The 17,118-nt window shown below is 30.6% G+C and overlaps 1 protein-coding gene across 2 annotated transcripts in view; it reads left to right on the forward strand.

Moving 5' to 3' along the window:
* Positions 1–1,054: 1,054 nt before the first annotated feature.
* The window catches only part of LOC143071158 (integrator complex subunit 3-like), a 30,536-nt gene continuing 14,472 nt past the window's right edge, over positions 1,055–17,118 (forward strand). For both annotated transcript variants that reach the window (XM_076245296.1, XM_076245297.1), the window contains exons 1-15: positions 1,055–1,468; positions 2,889–2,972; positions 3,670–3,753; positions 4,321–4,434; positions 5,049–5,133; positions 10,902–10,968; positions 11,491–11,632; positions 12,144–12,273; positions 12,880–12,977; positions 14,466–14,513; positions 15,012–15,155; positions 15,525–15,612; positions 15,981–16,060; positions 16,471–16,562; positions 17,015–17,106. In XM_076245296.1, coding sequence (XP_076101411.1) covers positions 1,391–1,468; positions 2,889–2,972; positions 3,670–3,753; positions 4,321–4,434; positions 5,049–5,133; positions 10,902–10,968; positions 11,491–11,632; positions 12,144–12,273; positions 12,880–12,977; positions 14,466–14,513; positions 15,012–15,155; positions 15,525–15,612; positions 15,981–16,060; positions 16,471–16,562; positions 17,015–17,106 — 1,426 coding nt within the window. In that variant the 5' untranslated portion in view covers positions 1,055–1,390. The remainder of the gene's footprint in view (positions 1,469–2,888; positions 2,973–3,669; positions 3,754–4,320; positions 4,435–5,048; positions 5,134–10,901; positions 10,969–11,490; positions 11,633–12,143; positions 12,274–12,879; positions 12,978–14,465; positions 14,514–15,011; positions 15,156–15,524; positions 15,613–15,980; positions 16,061–16,470; positions 16,563–17,014; positions 17,107–17,118) is intronic.

Raw genomic sequence — 17,118 nt, forward strand, 5'->3', positions numbered from 1 at the left:
AAGAATTCCTAAGTCTTTAAACTTTTGAACTATTCGAGTAGACACAAAAAAATTTTAAACCCATATACGAATGATAAGTCTGTATACATGCAAGTTCGAAACTATTCTGCCATGAATTTTATTCATTTGTGAAACCTTAGGATGAGAGAGGGTCATTTTCTTTGAAGTAAAATGAACGTTTTGAATGTCAATTATGTGGCGCCTATTTCAATTCAATTCTTTATTAACCAAAATTTGCCAAAAGCAAATATAACTCTTTCTGACGTGTGTCTAAATTGTTCATCCACAGTGACAACGTAGAGAACCTTTCTTTTTGTCAAATAAGTCCCCATGTTCACTGTTACATGCATGAAATATTTGCCACTGGGTGTTTTAAAAATAACAGTTACTCAATGATTTGTACCTTGTGATTCTCAAGCCGTTATTTTCTTAGACCATAGCAGATATGGTTTATTTACTCGCAAAGAACATGACCAGGTGAATTGAATGAATCACTGAATTATTTGAAAAGGGAAGGATTCAAGGGAGGGACACCCTGGTGTTGTTATTTTTTTTTGTCTCGTCACAGTAAATTTCACACCTTTATTAATTGATATATCTGAGTTGTAATTTTGATAGACAAAATTGAGAATGAAAATAGGGAATATGTCAAAGTGACAACAATCCGACCAACAAAGCTAAACTCGAAATAACCAGATAACTTATACCACATAAGTTGGATTATTAGCAACAGTTTAACCATAGCTAGAAAGAAAATTTAAAGACAAACAGACAGATTATTTTTGTCTCAGTCACTGAAACATATATGTTCTTAGATCTTAGATATATATCAGAGACATAAATAGAACATATACTATTTTTTTGGGATATACTGCTCCATCTTCCCCAAATATGAATGATGGGTGCCTAAATTATAATCAAGAGTAAACTAAAAGTCGCGAAAACTGTCCAAAGCACTACAAGGATCCGATATACAGTTAAAATAAATAAAGAAATTCAGAGTGACGAAACAACACCGTTTATTTTCGGGATTGACGTACCTATTTTTCTTGTAAGAAATGAAGTGCTTGATTACTTCCGGTTATCACACAGGGAAAACTTGCAGAACAATTTTGCTTTGTTTTCGGTGTTCAAGAGCATAATATGGTGTCATTTTATGCTTTATAAATTGGTTTATTGCTTTTTAAATTACAATTTAAACGAATACAGCCTCTCTTGCTGCATAGCTGTAAATTTACCATTTAAGAATTGAAGCACGAAAAATGGCGGTGTGATTGAAAGAAACTATTTGAGTTATCTCCCCTGTCAATTATTTTCATAGGAGCCTTTACACATGAACTTGTGAATAAGATGTTATTTTCTTTTTGTCATATAAGACACATTATAGCAAATGGAATCACTAAATAAGCAACAACCTCCAAGAATTGTTCAGTCTTCAGTGATAGAACCAAAAGATGAGTTGTCTGAGGTATGTTTGGGAGAATTTCACCAATTAGAATAGACTACTTTCACATTCATTTACTTTCCAGCAATTCCAATGTCAGAATTTTTATGTTATAATTTCATAGAAAGAGTTGATTGTTCAGGTCAACCGGCGGAACTGATTCATTTCAAAGAACTGTTATAAATTGATCTGTTGCAGATTTATCCATACAATGATACACCTTATCGCGCTTTCTCACCTTATCGCTCTTTCTCCAACAATAGTGGACATTCAAAAAGTTCCTGTAAAATTTTAACATCACAATTAAAATTGTCTGGTTCCACATAGGAAAGTGATTGTTGTATGATGTCAATAGTGCAGATGTCACAGAATCACAAATAGCCTTCTCTATGGTCCGGTTGTTGTCTCTTTGACACATTCCCCATTTCCATTCTCAATTTTATAAAGTCGTCTGACAAATTTTGTGAAGATATAAAGTTTTAAAGGAAACATAGGTTTTAAATTTACCTTGATCTCTTACATGTCTTAGTAATACTTTATTTCTATTTTCCTTCCAGAAATGGAGAAAGTTTTTATATAGCTTACAATGTCATGAATGTATTTTTGCTATTTTCTTACAAACAAAATTTGTGATATACATCCCATCCTACCATCACAACCTGATAAAGGCATACCAAGAAAAATTTCTTTAGATTTTCCAGGTGACCTATGGTTGCAAATTAAGGGGCAGCAAGAATTAAAAAAAAACTTATTCATTGAATCTGGGTGTATTTTATGTTTGTATCTAGAAGTTTAACAGTGGAATCCATGTACATGTACAATGTATGCTACAATTAACAATGTTTCTGATTGCCCTCTGAATTAGTACAACAATTTCACCAAATATATCTAGCTATATAAAATGTGGTGTTTTATTTCAGTACTTCTGAATTATTTTGCAAACCAAAAGTGATAATGTTGATAAAGTTTATACTTCAACATTTGTAAGAGTCAAGCTTGTGTGCTTTTATCTACAAATTTCAAAACAATACACAATAGAAATGTTCTGGTATCAAAAACATATTAGGAAATCTGACATGCAAAAAATATTACCAGTCAAAATTAAATAAGAAAATTTGGAGCAGAAATTCTTACAAATAAGATTTAATTTTATTTAGGCCTCACAACAAACCAATTGTTATAAAATCTCTGTGATTTTGACAAAGTTTAAAAAACAGACTTTGGTGTACTGATCTAGCAGTGGATACAATGTATTAGTATTAGTATTTGATTAGGTAAGTTTAAGGGTAAATTCAAACCTACATAAATGATATTTGGTATTTGGTATGCAGTTGTATATTAAAGTATTGGCACATCTTATTTCTGTAAGTAAATTAAATAAAACAGCAAAACAATTCTCAACTCTATACAATGCTAATGATTATTCCGTTGTTTTTTTTTGTAGAAAATTGAAAGAAATTACAACACAATATTTAATCTAACTAATGGATTATCTGAAAGAGAAGCAAATGATGCCCTGAATACTTATGTAAGTTTGTACAGTACACACTGCATGCTTTAGTAAAAAATCAGCTCAACTTTTTGTAAGTGTTGATTTTTTGTTAATATGGAGGGGAGGGGTATACAGAAACTATTCTCTTGTTGAAAGTCATAGGTATACTATGGCAGGTTGTAATTAGTTTTGTCACTTTACAATACCAGCAATTTCCCTCGTCTGTGTCATAGTGATTTTACATTGTCAAAAGTGATTGTCAGCTAAATCAATGACAATTATTCTATTGGAGTTAATACATTGTACACAGTGAGATTGTTATTAAGGCCCACCAAAATTGTGGTAAAAAAACTTAAGTATTTTGTTGTAAATTTTGAGAAACATCCTGTTGGGCTTAATTTCAACAAAAATGGATATATGATATTCTTTTCAAAATTGATCCTGATGTCAGCATGATTATATCAATGTATAAAATTAATAAATAGCAAGCAATACCTTAAATATTGGTCCGTACAACACCTTAAAAACCAATAATCCACATTGATGACAGCCAGTAAACAAGTGTTTATTTTTATTTGTTTATTTTCTAGAACAGTTGAAAATGGAATATATGACATTGTTTTATTACCATGATAACGGAAGATATTTCAAGTGTTTTTATAAATCATGTTGATGAGATTTTTATTTTTTTCCATGGGAATTACAATGCTACATGTAAATGATATTTTATTAGGTCAGCAAAGGATCATTCCAGTATGAAGAAGTCCAAGTTGGATTATGGTGTTCCATATTAGTAGACCCTAAATCTGCAGCAAGGGTACGTTTATTTATTGATAGAAATAACTGCATTTTTGTTCCATTTGTTAAAAAAGATACAATATGACACTACAGTCATGTATGTATTCAAAAATTAAATTTCATCTATTTCAATTAAGATCATTTTCATGTTATGCTTTATTAAAGTTATAAAGAGAAATAAAAGTCACAAAGAGAAAACTATAAGAGACATTACTACTACAATACATCATTGTCATGACAAGATATTTAAAGAGCTCATCGTTTTCGAGTATGACTAAATGACCAAGGAGATAAAATTTTAACTGTCTCTTTGTAAATATTTATTATAGAACTGTATTTCCATACCTTACAAATGTAATGTTTCATATATGAAAATGGATTGGAAATAGAGTTAATGTTTTTCCTGGATTTTTTTTTGTTATGAAAAAGGGCTATTTTGTTAAAGCATATTGTTTTGATACACAGCACATCAGCATTGCTATACAAACTTTCATAAAAATTAACTAATACAAAGTCTTAACAAACTTTATTAATCATCTTCACACAAATATATCATTCTTTTACAATGGTACAATTGATTTTGTAGAGCTACAGAGATTTAACCTTACTTAGCAGAGATGGTATGACCATAGCTTTAACAAAAACAAATCAGCTCATCTTTGAAAGATGGTTAAAGTTACTAGACTCGACAAGGCAACAGGTATACCCTTTATTTAACACCATTCAAAGGTTAATATTTGAATAAGGAGTAAAAACCTGGTTTGTGTTTTCTGTTGGTGATCAGGAAAGGTCAAATTTGAATGGCTCAATTGCCTCCATTACAAAAGGAACATGTGCCTATGTTAGGAGTGATATCTGTATAAAAGTCTATACATTATCATATCATATTCCCTACACTTATAACACCCTGCTCAGCTGCATCATAATTCTCAATTCACAGTTTTTGAGACAAGAGCAGGCATTTTCAACGACATCACAATGTCTGAGGAGAAGTTATCAGCAATGTCATAATGTATGAGGAGACATTATCAAGCTTGCTTTAGTCAAGCTTAAAACTGTCTTAAGAAGACGATTAAGATTTCTTTAAGAATGATAAACACATAATCCTATTTTCTTTATATAGATATCGTAAAATATCAACAGCTTGACACAATGTGAAACTTTTTGGCTCGTTTGCTGTGCTCACTCGCATAAAAGTTCACATTTTGGCTCACGGCTGATATTTACCATATTATAAACCTGATTATCTTTACTTGTTAAATACTAGTAGTATATAAACATCACAAACAATTGACATAGTTTTTGATTGAACAGATTGTATGGTTTTGCAAAGAATTGGTGAAGAATACAGTCACCGGAGCAGACAGTGTGTGTACAAGTCTCATAAGACAGATGGCAGGTATAGCATATATATTTAACTCTTTGTGGATAGAACGCCAGGAGAAAATCTCTTATATATTAAAGTTTTATCAGGCAGATGATAGTTGAAACTTATCATTGTGTGTTCAAATCTATCAGAAATGTAACTGGATAGTATCATTGGTTGTTCATGTTGTATCATATTGATGGCTTATAAACTATGACAGTGTGATCAAGTCATATCTTTTAAAATTAGCATAAGGGCAAAGTCAAAATAAATGGTTCCTTGCATATATAGCAATATTTATCAACCATGCTGATAATGTGATTGGATAATTATACCCCCGCTTTAAAAAAGGGGGGTATACTGTTTTACCTCTGTCTGTCCGTCCGTCCGTCAGTCCGTCCATCAGTCCGTCCATCAGTCCGTCAGTCCGTCCGTCAGTCCGTCCGTCAGTCAGTCCGTCCCATGAAACTTTCGTCACATTTTTCTCAGGAACTACACATCCACCCTTTCTGTAATTTGGTATCAACATTTATATATGTCAGCCATACCGTGTGATGTGTTTTCAGATTCATCACTTGACAACTTCCTGTTTACCGAACACTTGTCTGATTTTACACATGATAGCCAAGTTGAAAATTTTCGTCACATTTTTCTCAGGAACTACAATACAAGGATTTCTGAAATTTGGTTTCAGGATTTATATAAGTCAGCTATACCGTGTGATGCGTTTTCAGATTCATCACTCAACAACTTCCTGTTTACCGAAACACTTGCATATTTTTACACTATTAATATTATCCACTTGCGGCGGGGGTATCATCAGTGAGCAGTAGCTCGCAGTTTCACTTGTTCAATTTCAAATGATGTGCCTTCATGTGTAGAATATTCCTGCAAAATTTCTTTGGAAAATCTCAAGTATTAAAAAAATTATGTTAAAAAAAGATGCCAAAATTGTCAGGAGTGCAACACTTTTTTGTGACATTTTGAAAAAATACTTTTTTTTCAAGACACAGCAAATTGTTTTATGGAGTGATATGCCATAAATTCTTATTTCTTTGAAAATTGTTATATCTTAGTGATGATTTTTTCTCAAAATGAAGCTTTTTCATTGAACCGTTTTGATACAGATGTGTTTTAAAAAAAAGTTGTGCCATGTCAGGAGTTCAACACAAAAATTAGTATTACTGAGGAATAGAATGAATTTTGCTCAAATGACTCATACCTAAACATAAACAAAAGTCAATACTGTTAAACAAATATGTCCTTTCTAGAATAAATAGTTTATTTACCTGATTATTGATATAAATAATGTGCGAGAGTCAAGTAAATAAGGCCTCCCTATGAGTGTCAGGAGTGCAACTTTGAAGTTTAAAGTCTCACAATTAAAAAATACAAAAGCAAATATATGGTTCTGTTTTATTTTTCAAAAGATACTATACTAGATACAAGATTGCATTCAAAGAGTAGTCTGATAGACAAGGAACTTTTCTTTTAGAACCATTTCTTTGATGTCAGGAGTGCAACACTTTTAAAATGACGTTTTCTTGGACTTACATTTTAAGATAATCTCACCTCCTAGTGACTTATTTGCATCTAAACATGTTTTCTAACTATTTAGGTTACATGTATGAGGTATAATAAATTCTTAAAGGTAGGTTTCAAAGCAGGACTTAGACCCAACAATTGTTTTTTGTTACAGGCAAACATATTTTAATGCTAAATATTCATATAATTTTCAAATTATGGAAGGTAATTGTCTTAAACTTTGTCATTTGATTAGGAAATAACCATATTTCATTTTACAAGTTTTAGAATGATTTCATGTAACACTTATTAAATTATTATAATTGTCATAACAAACTATTAATTGTGTTGCACTCCTGACATGGATTTACCATAACAAACCATTTATCACATTTTGAGTTCAATTTTAAGACCCAACCTTTCAATGAATGAAAGATGGGAAAGATGGTTGTGAAATTTAAGCTTTAGAGTAATATCAGACAGTCTAAGTGCATACAAAGTCAACAACAACTTCAACTTTGAGGAGTAGAAAATTGAGAAAAACAATGAAATAAGATCCTAATCTGAAGGACAATCTAGACAAATATAAACAAAGAAAGAATAAAGAAAACAAAACAATGTAACACTTAATTCAAAAGACTTTGACCAGAATTAAAACACATATGAGAAAAGGAAAACAAAACAGAGAAAGTGTCAACAAAAGAGAAGAAGAAAATTGACACAAGCTGAAAAAGTTGCAAACCAGCAGAAAATTGTCCAGTCATGTAGCAAACGTACAGATGCACTAACAATACCTAGAGAAATCAGAAAGAGAAGTCAAAGAAAAAGACATTATCTGCCTGACCATTCCAAATCTTGTGGTAAAACAATTGAGCACATCATATCCACAGCTACACCAAGGTGGTTGTCAGAGTGAATGAGAACTGATGGCAGCTGTGTACCAGAAATAGATGAGTCTTAAATATGTTGAAGTATAAACAAAGATGAGGAACCCCATAAAGATCTAAAAACTGTTGAAAAGAAAATGACATTTTCAAAGAGTTCCTTAGTTCTAAGTCTAAGTATTTTAGGTAGCCTCTATTCTTTTTGAAAATGCCAGTTTCTTTTCAAGTTTCCAGATCTATTAAGGGTCTCTCAACTTTGTTTCCACTTCAGCACTCATCAATTGCTAGCACACTTCCACCAGTACTGATTAGTTCTTACAACTACCTTGGTTTAGCTGTGGGTATGATGTATTCAATTGTTTTAGGGTAATATTTGGGTTTGTAAGGATGAATTAGTCTTCTCTTTCTGATTTCTCTATATGGTGTATCTGTACCTGTACTTTCCTAACGACTGGATATTCTTCTGTGGGTTTGGATTTTTTTTTTTGGCTTGTGTAAATTTATTTTTCTCTTCTGTTGCCAATCGCTCTGTTTTTTTCCCCATTTTTTATATCTATGTTTTTGTTTTTCATGTTTAAGTCTTTGCATTTCTTGTTCTTTCTTTAGTTATATAATGTCTAGTGTGTCCTTGAGGTAGATCTTCTTTCAGGATTTTTCTCAATTTTCTGCTCATCAAAGTTATAGTCGATGTTGACTTTGATGGTGTGTTTTGGTCCCTTATTAGTCTGTCTGATTTTATTCTCAAGTAAGTTTAGTAAGTTTAGTTTCATCAAATATCTTTCCCATCTTTTATTTATATTTTAAGGTTGGGTAAGCAAGATGAACTCAAAGTTTGCGAAACTTTCTAAGATAAAAAATATTGAATACCGTATGTGCAAAACTTTTTGTTGTGGTAAATTCATGTCAGGAGCTCAACCAAATTAACCGTTTAGTATTACAGTTATAATAATTTAATTAGTATTTCATGAAACCATTGTAAAACTTTTGAAACTGAAATATGGTTATTTCTCATAAAAATTCACAGTTTATGAGAATCAGCTTCCTAAATTCTAAAATTATATAAAAATTTATCATTCAAGAATTTTTTGATTGGGACAAATATATTTGAATAAATAAATTTATAAGTCCTATGCTTTGAAATTCTAAAAGAATATGTTTGTTATACAGGATTGACTTTTGTTTATATTTAGGTGTGAGCCATTTAAGCAAAAATCATTCTATTCCTCAGTAATATTATTTTTTGTGTTGCACTCCTGACATGGCACAACTTTTTTTCAAAACACATCTGTATCAAAACGGTTCAATGGATAAGCTTTATTCTGAGTTGAAATCATCCCTAAGACATACTAGTTGTAATATACATAAGAATCTATGGCACATGTCATCATATTACAAGTTGCTGTGTCTTTCAAATAAAACTTTTTTTTTTCAAAATGTCAAGAAAAAGTGTTGCACTGCACTCCTGACAATTTTGGCATCTTTTTTAATGTAATTTTTCTAATGCTTGAAATTTTCCAAAGATATTTAGCAGGATTATTCTACACATTAAGCCACAACATTCAGCCCATTTTAACATTGCAATCACTGCCATTTAAAAAAAAATAGTAGCGAAATGTGATGAGATGCGAATTTATGTATACAAAAAGTGATATGTATGATATAGCTCAAAAAAATATTGTTTAAATGAGAATAAAATGTCAAATCTGAAAGGCATAAATGTATATAAACACTTAATCTAGAAATCATGGTATGTTTTGATGATGTATAAACTATTTTGTTATGATATATATTGAATGTCAGGAGTGCAACAAGATACAGGAAATAAAGTACCTTATATAGGTAATAATTTTTAAATAAATAAGAGTTCAGAAAAATTTTGAAGATCGCAGATCTCTTTTTAAGCTGTTAAACAACAATTCTGATGGACATTTAATGGAATTTAGTTCATAGTTTGGTATCTTACCCTCAATTGTATAAGAATATGTCAAAAAAATCAATTTAAATATGGTCTGAAGTGCATAAGGTAAAACAGAAATTACATTCAAATGACAGATTTAGGTCTTTATAAACCAGCAATGATTAAAAAAAATTAAAAAATCATTAGCATTTTGTTCTAGTTTCTGTATTTTAGTCTGGTGTATAATATGTCAGGAGTGCAACAAAAACAGGGGAAATTGGATGTATTTTCTATTTGATATATCTTTTTTATTAAAAGATTTATCTATCATTTGTTTTCTTCAGTGAATTTAAAAAAGGGTTGATTTTGATAAGGAGAAGGTTTTTTATCAACTTATTGATGAATTATTTTTTAATTAAAACTTTTTCTATCAACTTTAAATGAATTGATACAAAAAATAGCAAAAAACATTAAAAAAAATTATAATCAAAGATGAGATTATTAATTTTTGCATTAAAAGTAATGTTTGGATTTCTGCAATCAAATGGGGTGAAAAAAAATATTAATATTTGATAGTATTTGTTTGAAATCATATTCCCAAAAGGTATACTTGATTTATTTTTTTTCAGTTGGTTTATGTCAATAAAGTTTCAGAACTTTTTTGTTTCTTTATACTTTTTTATATCCTTTTGGATTTATTAACTTAAATGTATATGTATCGAGCTACTATAAAAGAAAATGGACTAAAATAATGTTGAAATTTGACCAAAAAAAATAAATTTGGACCATTTTTTTTGACTTTGCCCATAAGAATGTATGTTTTATCTTCTCTAATAAATGGTTCATGAAATCATAGACAAATTAAGTTGGAAATGAACTATCAGAAAATAATGGTTGAGTATACTACAGAAAGCATCAATTAACACTACAGTTGTATTAATAATAAGAGATATGAGATACATGTCAATCAGACAATTAACCAATAACAGTAGATATTCCATTTTATCGCTATTTTACGACATCCTTTGATATTTCTGACTGATAACTTTCTTTCTAAGCGCAGAAGAGTGATATGAAAATTGATTGCTAGAAACTAAAGGTGCACATGCCGTTGTCAATGAAATTAACATCGTCATCATATATAAAATATTGATAAACAGATTATCATAGGTCGTCTCAACTCGATTCCTTTCTCACTTTCGCCATAGCTGATTAAACGAGGAAATCAACCACGTTTAGATAACCAACAATAATCTATAATCATTTTCCAGACATAGCCTCACAATGTTATATGCTTTTGTGTACTGATTGCTTGTTTGGAATACAGTACAGTATTCAAGCAATAGGAGAAGCTTTTATTAGTAATTCAACAAGAATTTGAATAGACTAGTACTGTTTAAAGCCATATCTTTATCAGTAGTTTTTTTTAAAGTAAAGTTTCTGAAAGAATATATCGTTTGAAAATAAATCATTTGATACATGTTAATACATTCTAGGAGGTGATGTGTCTCCGAAGAATATCTGGTTGATAGAAGCAGTGTTGGATATCCTCTCAGAACACAGGTTAGTTGTATTACAATATTGACTTAACACTGCTGGAGCAAAATGTTTAACCTCTTGTCAGAATAACCATTAAACAGTAAAGGCCTGTTGCAAGGCAAACTTTCTGTTCCTATTCAACATATCATTATCTCCTAAAGTTCTGTCCATTGAGGTTTCCAACCTTCATCGCTGTTGTCCCACCTTGCAGAACCTACAAATAGTATTGTATTTAATATTTTCTCTTCTTCTGTATGGATGACATAATTGCTTCTCAATGTAAAGCAGGCACCAATTGATCTATTGTACTATTACCTTATAGTAAGATCTGTACATCCCCTAGCAAGACCTTTTAGCAATAACCGCAGAACATTTGAACAGACTTATGATGAAGTTATTAATAAGTGTATATAAGACTGATATTTAAATTATTAAAGCATGCACATCTTTTAAAGCAATAACCTGAGCACATTTCAAGAAACAAAGTAATCAATAAAGTGTAGATAAGACTGATATTTACCTTTATGTGTGTACATCTATTTATAGAACGTGGTTAGATAAATTTCCCCAGTTGTGTTCCATGGTGGTCTATACCTATCTGAGACTGACGATGGATCATACAGCACACATGTTGGTCAATCTAAGGAAGAGAGAAGTGGATCTGTGTGTATCATTACTCAGGGAAAAGGTAATACAAATGTGTAAACTTTTTTCAGTGTTTGGTACCGGTTGACTGTCACTGTACACACAGTTTAAAACAAAGAATCCTTTGGGGGGAAAACCAGAGAACTCTTTTTGTCAGAAAACACTCAAACAGCCAAACATACTATCCATACTAACCTGTATGCACACTTGTAGAAATAAGTAAATAATAGTAAATTGTTACAACATAAAGGGTTTATAATTTTATTACAGCCTTATGATTTTCAGGGGGAAATAACTTTTCTATGTGAAATGTTTTCTTTCTATTAATTCACATACTTCAGTGATTACAATGAATGAAAAAATAGAATGTTTAAACAAAGAGAATAAGATAACACATTTAAGGGTTTTATGCTCGTATGTGTTTTAATGTTATTGTAAAGATATTCAATGAATTGGCAATTGGATTGAAACACATTTGACAAGTTAGAAATGTCTTCTCTGTCCAATAGTTAAATAATCTTTATGAATTTTAAATGAATGTTTCTATTGTATAGTGGACAGACTGTGCTGTGATTGGTCGAGATTTAGTGAGATTACTACAGTATGTTGCTAGGATACCAGAGGTTGAGAGCCTGTGGAAGGATATGTTAAGTAATCCAACATCAATAAGTCCACATTTTACAGGTCAGTTTATTAAAGAATAAATATCAGCTAAATTAGGAAGTAGGAACAGCTAGCGTTACTTTGGGGTTCAAAATTCAAATCAAATATTAACTCTTGATTGGAAGACGTTTATAATGCCATGCAAATATGTAAAGTTACCTACAATATAAATATAAAATGAAGTATTGTATGATTGCCAATAAGACAACTATCCATCTTACATATACAAATACACTACAAATAAGATGATTCATGCACTTTGTTTTCTGCTCCGATTGTTGGTTTCTTCATACACTTATTATACACAAGTTGACTTTTTTCATTTGATAGATTTTTTTTCTAAATTACTGAATGTTGTCATGGGACTTATAAATGTGTGTTGCAAGCAAGATATTCATGCTTATTTAGGACATCGTAGGAAATGATGACAATAGTTATCACCTAGAATATCAAATGCCATTCTTATAACCCTGATATTTTCTGAGAAAACATAGTATTTTAATGGCAGAAAAATATGACATTGATGTACAACACCTCAATGTTATCCTTTTCATAAAAACAAAGCAGGTTTAATAAAATTTCTTAAAAAGATATATGTCATCATAATAGTATCTATTTTTTTTACAGGATTAACACAGTTGATGATGATGCGAACTTCAAAGAAGTTTTTAATAAGTCGTCTGACCCCTGACATGGAAAACAAACTAGTCTTTCTCATAACCAAGGTTTGTTCATCATTTTATCGACATTTTCTACTTGTTACAGTAAGAAAAATAACACAATTACCAAAAGGTAAAAGATGATATATATATTTTCAAACCCTGGTACACAATGTTAGTTTAGTATAGATTTGATGTCTCACACATTTTACGTCATTCAAATACCTGGACTTTAAGGTGTGTCAGGACATTGAACAGATGTAAGCAGAAGGTACCAGTATACATGTAAACAATTCTAACTATATCATTCTTCCAAGCCAAGTATGTTATTTTGGTCATTTCCGAAGGGCATGTGATTATCTTGACTGAATATATTTTAAGTTCTGTCAGTAAATTCATTGAAAACTTTTCATGGCTACATCTTTGCACTACTTTTTAGAATTCTTAACAACCAGTGTCCATTACTAAAACAAGTATCATGACATTCACATTAGAAAGTTCAAGGTCATTTTATGTTATGTGTTGATATCTGTTTTATTAACCGGATTTTTGTGACAAAAATGTCGGTTATTGATTTGGGGATGTACGGCGGGCGGCCGGGCGGTCGGGCGGCCGGGCGGTCGGGCGGGCGGGCGGGCGGCAATCAAATGTTGTCCGTGCATTAACTCATGAACCGTTCAACCAAAGCTTTTAAAATTTTAATATGTTATTCCTGACAACTATACGAAGGTCAAGTTCAATAATGGCGATTTTGACTTTTACCGTTCAGGAGTTATGGTTCTTGAAAGATTGAAAAATGGAGTTGTCCGTGCATTTACGCATGAACTGTTCTACCAAAGCTTCCCAAATTTTAATATGTTGTTACTAATGAAAGAATGGAGGTCAAGTTCAATAATGACGAATTTGACTTTTACCGTTCAGGAGTTATGGTTCTTGAAAGATTGAAAAATGGAGTTTCCAGTCGTGTCCGTGCATTTATGCATGAACTGTTCTACCAAAGCTTCTGAAATTTTAATATGCTGTTACTGATGACAAAATGGAGGTCAAGTTCAATAATGACGATTTTGACTTTTACCGTTCAGGAGTTGTGGTTCTTGAAAGATTGAAAAATGGTTTTTCCCGTCGTGTCCGTGCATTTTCTCATGAACCATTCAACCAAAGCTTTTGAAATTTTAATATGTTGTTACTGATGACAAAATAGAGGTCAAGTTCAATAATGACGATTTTGACTTTTACCGTTCAGGAGTTATGGTTCTTGAAAGATCGTAAAATGGCGTTTCCATTCAGGTTGTTGCATTTACTCATGAACCATTCAATCTAAGCTTTTCAAATTTTAATATGTTGATACTGATGACAAAATGGAGGTCAAATTTGATATTGACGATTTTCACTTTCACCATTCATCAGTAATGGTTCTTGTGATATTGCCAGGACACAAATAAATGTTAATAAATCCGGTTTGCTGTCGTTGTGACAGCCTCTTGTATTTGCATTGTCTTTGGTCTTTGGGTATATATAGTACATATTAATAGTAAACACCATCTTTATTTGTAGGTCAAATTTGGCCAACAGAAAAGATATCAAGACTGGTTTCAGAGACAGGTAATTTGTTTTCTATTTAAAAAAAAACCCAATTATTAAGACAAACTTGTATGGTGTATTGGATGCAATTCATGTTATTCTAGGTTATTCAGATGTTTGATTAAGTTTTATAAACATTAGAAAGTTAACTTAAACACAAACTCCAATGTTTGTGATTTTTCTGTCTGTGTTCTTCATGATAGATATTTAGAAATATAAATAATTAGTAAACTATTGATTGAACTCTGTATGCTATACTATTTGTGTTTCTACTGGAATATTACAACAATTCTTAATAAAGTTGAAAATTACCTGTTAAAATATTTTCTTTAACTATTTTGACTCTTTTAAACATTTTCCTCTCCAATACAGTTAGTGGTCACCTTCCGTTTTTACTATGAAATCCCAAATTAGAAATGTACATTAATGTTTCATGTAATTACAGTAAATGTTTTTATAATGTGTGAGATTACAACAAATCTTTAAGATTTAATTGATTTATTCTTTATAATTGAACAGTACCTGTCGACACCAGAGAGCCAGTCACTACGCTGTGATTTAATACGCTATATCTGTGCTGTATTTCACCCACCAAATGAATTACTGTGTTCAGATATTATCCCACGATGGGCTGTGATTGGCTGGTTACTAACAACCTGCACGGTATGTATCTAGTAGATGTAGTAGATTTATACTTTATAGGATATCATTTTTCCCAAAGAACTGCATTCAAATTTTAATTTATATATTTACAGATTAATTTACATAAAATATGTTTATTTCAGCAAGCTATCATAGTTACAGAACTGAAAATTGATAAATGATTTTTATATTTTTATTTTGACAGTCTAATATAGCTGCCACTAATGTTAAACTGGCTTTGTTTTATGATTGGTGTTCTTTGATCCTGAATTTAATTTTTACATGGGCAGATTAATACACAGATACATATGTTTATTTCAGCAAACTTTCATAGTTGCAGAACTGAAAATCCATGATTTTAAAAATGTTTTTTACATTTTTATTTTTCAGTCCAATGTAGCTGCCACTAATGCTAAACTGGCTCTTTTTTATGATTGGTTATTCTTTGATCCTGAAAGGGACAGTATTATGAATATTGGTAAGTAATATAACACCATCTCTTAAAATATCTTTCTATTAATGAAAAAAATAGAAAGATATTCCTTTAGAAAACACAGTGATTTGAATTATAGTTTTGAACAGTAGTCATAAAAGTTATGTGTTTTATAGAATACATGGAAAAATTAAATTGTTAAATCAGTAGAACAGAAACATTATAAAAAGTATAAAACTTTGTTTTTGGTTAAAGTTCTATATTCTAAAAAAAGTTAGCAGTAGAAATTGATACATACGTTTTGTGCAGCAGTTTAAGTACAAATATGAGTGGATATTTGTTTTTCTAAGCAGTAATGTTTTTTGTTTTGTTTTCTTTAATGCATCATACATGATTTTATTTTATGTTCTTAGAACCTGCCATTTTAGTGATGTACCATTCCATTCGACCCCATCCTGCAATTACAGCAACATTATTAGATTTTCTGTGTAGGGTAAGAGACATATTAATAAAATACACCACACAACTAAGTCCTGTTGACATTTGAAAGAAGGTTTCCACTCGTTAAAACCATCATATGAATATCCAGATACTGATAAATAGTCTATGAAAAATTATATTTGAATAATTATATGTTTCTTGTGCTGAATTAACATGATTAATGTAGCATTTCCAATTTTAATTTCACAAGTTTTGCTTATTTTGAAGAAAAGTTTTGACATTGTGGAATGACTTCCTTTCAGTAATACTGAATAGACAGCAATGCATTTTGGATAATCATAATGCAAAGATATGATTTAGGTCAATGAAACAGCACACCAACAAATCAAACAGTCAAAATACATCTAATTTATACTTTTTTATATCTAGTAATGAATAATATTTGTTGTTTTTTTTCTTCAGATTTTAACCAATTTTAGTCTCCCATTAAGTGCTCAAGTTAAATTAGGAATCTACACAGCTTTCAGAGTTATTCTGGATAAAAGAGTTTTACCGTAAGTATTGTATTTGTAAATAGAGGTAAAAAAGGCAGCACTCTCTACTACGTGGAAACGGATTAATATAAGTTGCAAAAACATGTTTCTGAATCCACTATAAATAAATATGTTTAAACTAACTAAACTAAATAGATATATGTACTTATTTTGCTTTATATAAATGTATTATCTTGTGTATCCTAATCATAAGAGTTGAAATGCATAACATAGATTTAGATGACACTTCCATGTTTTGCTATATTTTTAATGAAAAAAAATATTATACATTATAACTGGTAGAGCTGGATCTCCTAAATTTTTTTGTTTAAAGCTTTATACCTTCAAGTCTTTTCCATTTATTTTGTTTATTAATATATACCCATCTTTTTAGATGTTGTTTCTTTTCCCTAAAATCTGATAATAGAGATATGATTAAATTTTTTGAGGGATTAATGTTTTTATTTTTGCAGAGCTCTTGAACCTTTATTAGAAAACAGTAAGCTAGACAGGGATTTGCGGATATTGATTCGTGAAAATTTTACAGAGTTCTGTTCACAAGAAGGTATAACATAAT

The sequence above is a fragment of the Mytilus galloprovincialis genome, chromosome 4 (genome assembly GCF_965363235.1).
Source record: "Mytilus galloprovincialis chromosome 4, xbMytGall1.hap1.1, whole genome shotgun sequence".
NCBI classification, from domain to species: Eukaryota; Metazoa; Mollusca; class Bivalvia; order Mytilida; family Mytilidae; genus Mytilus; species Mytilus galloprovincialis.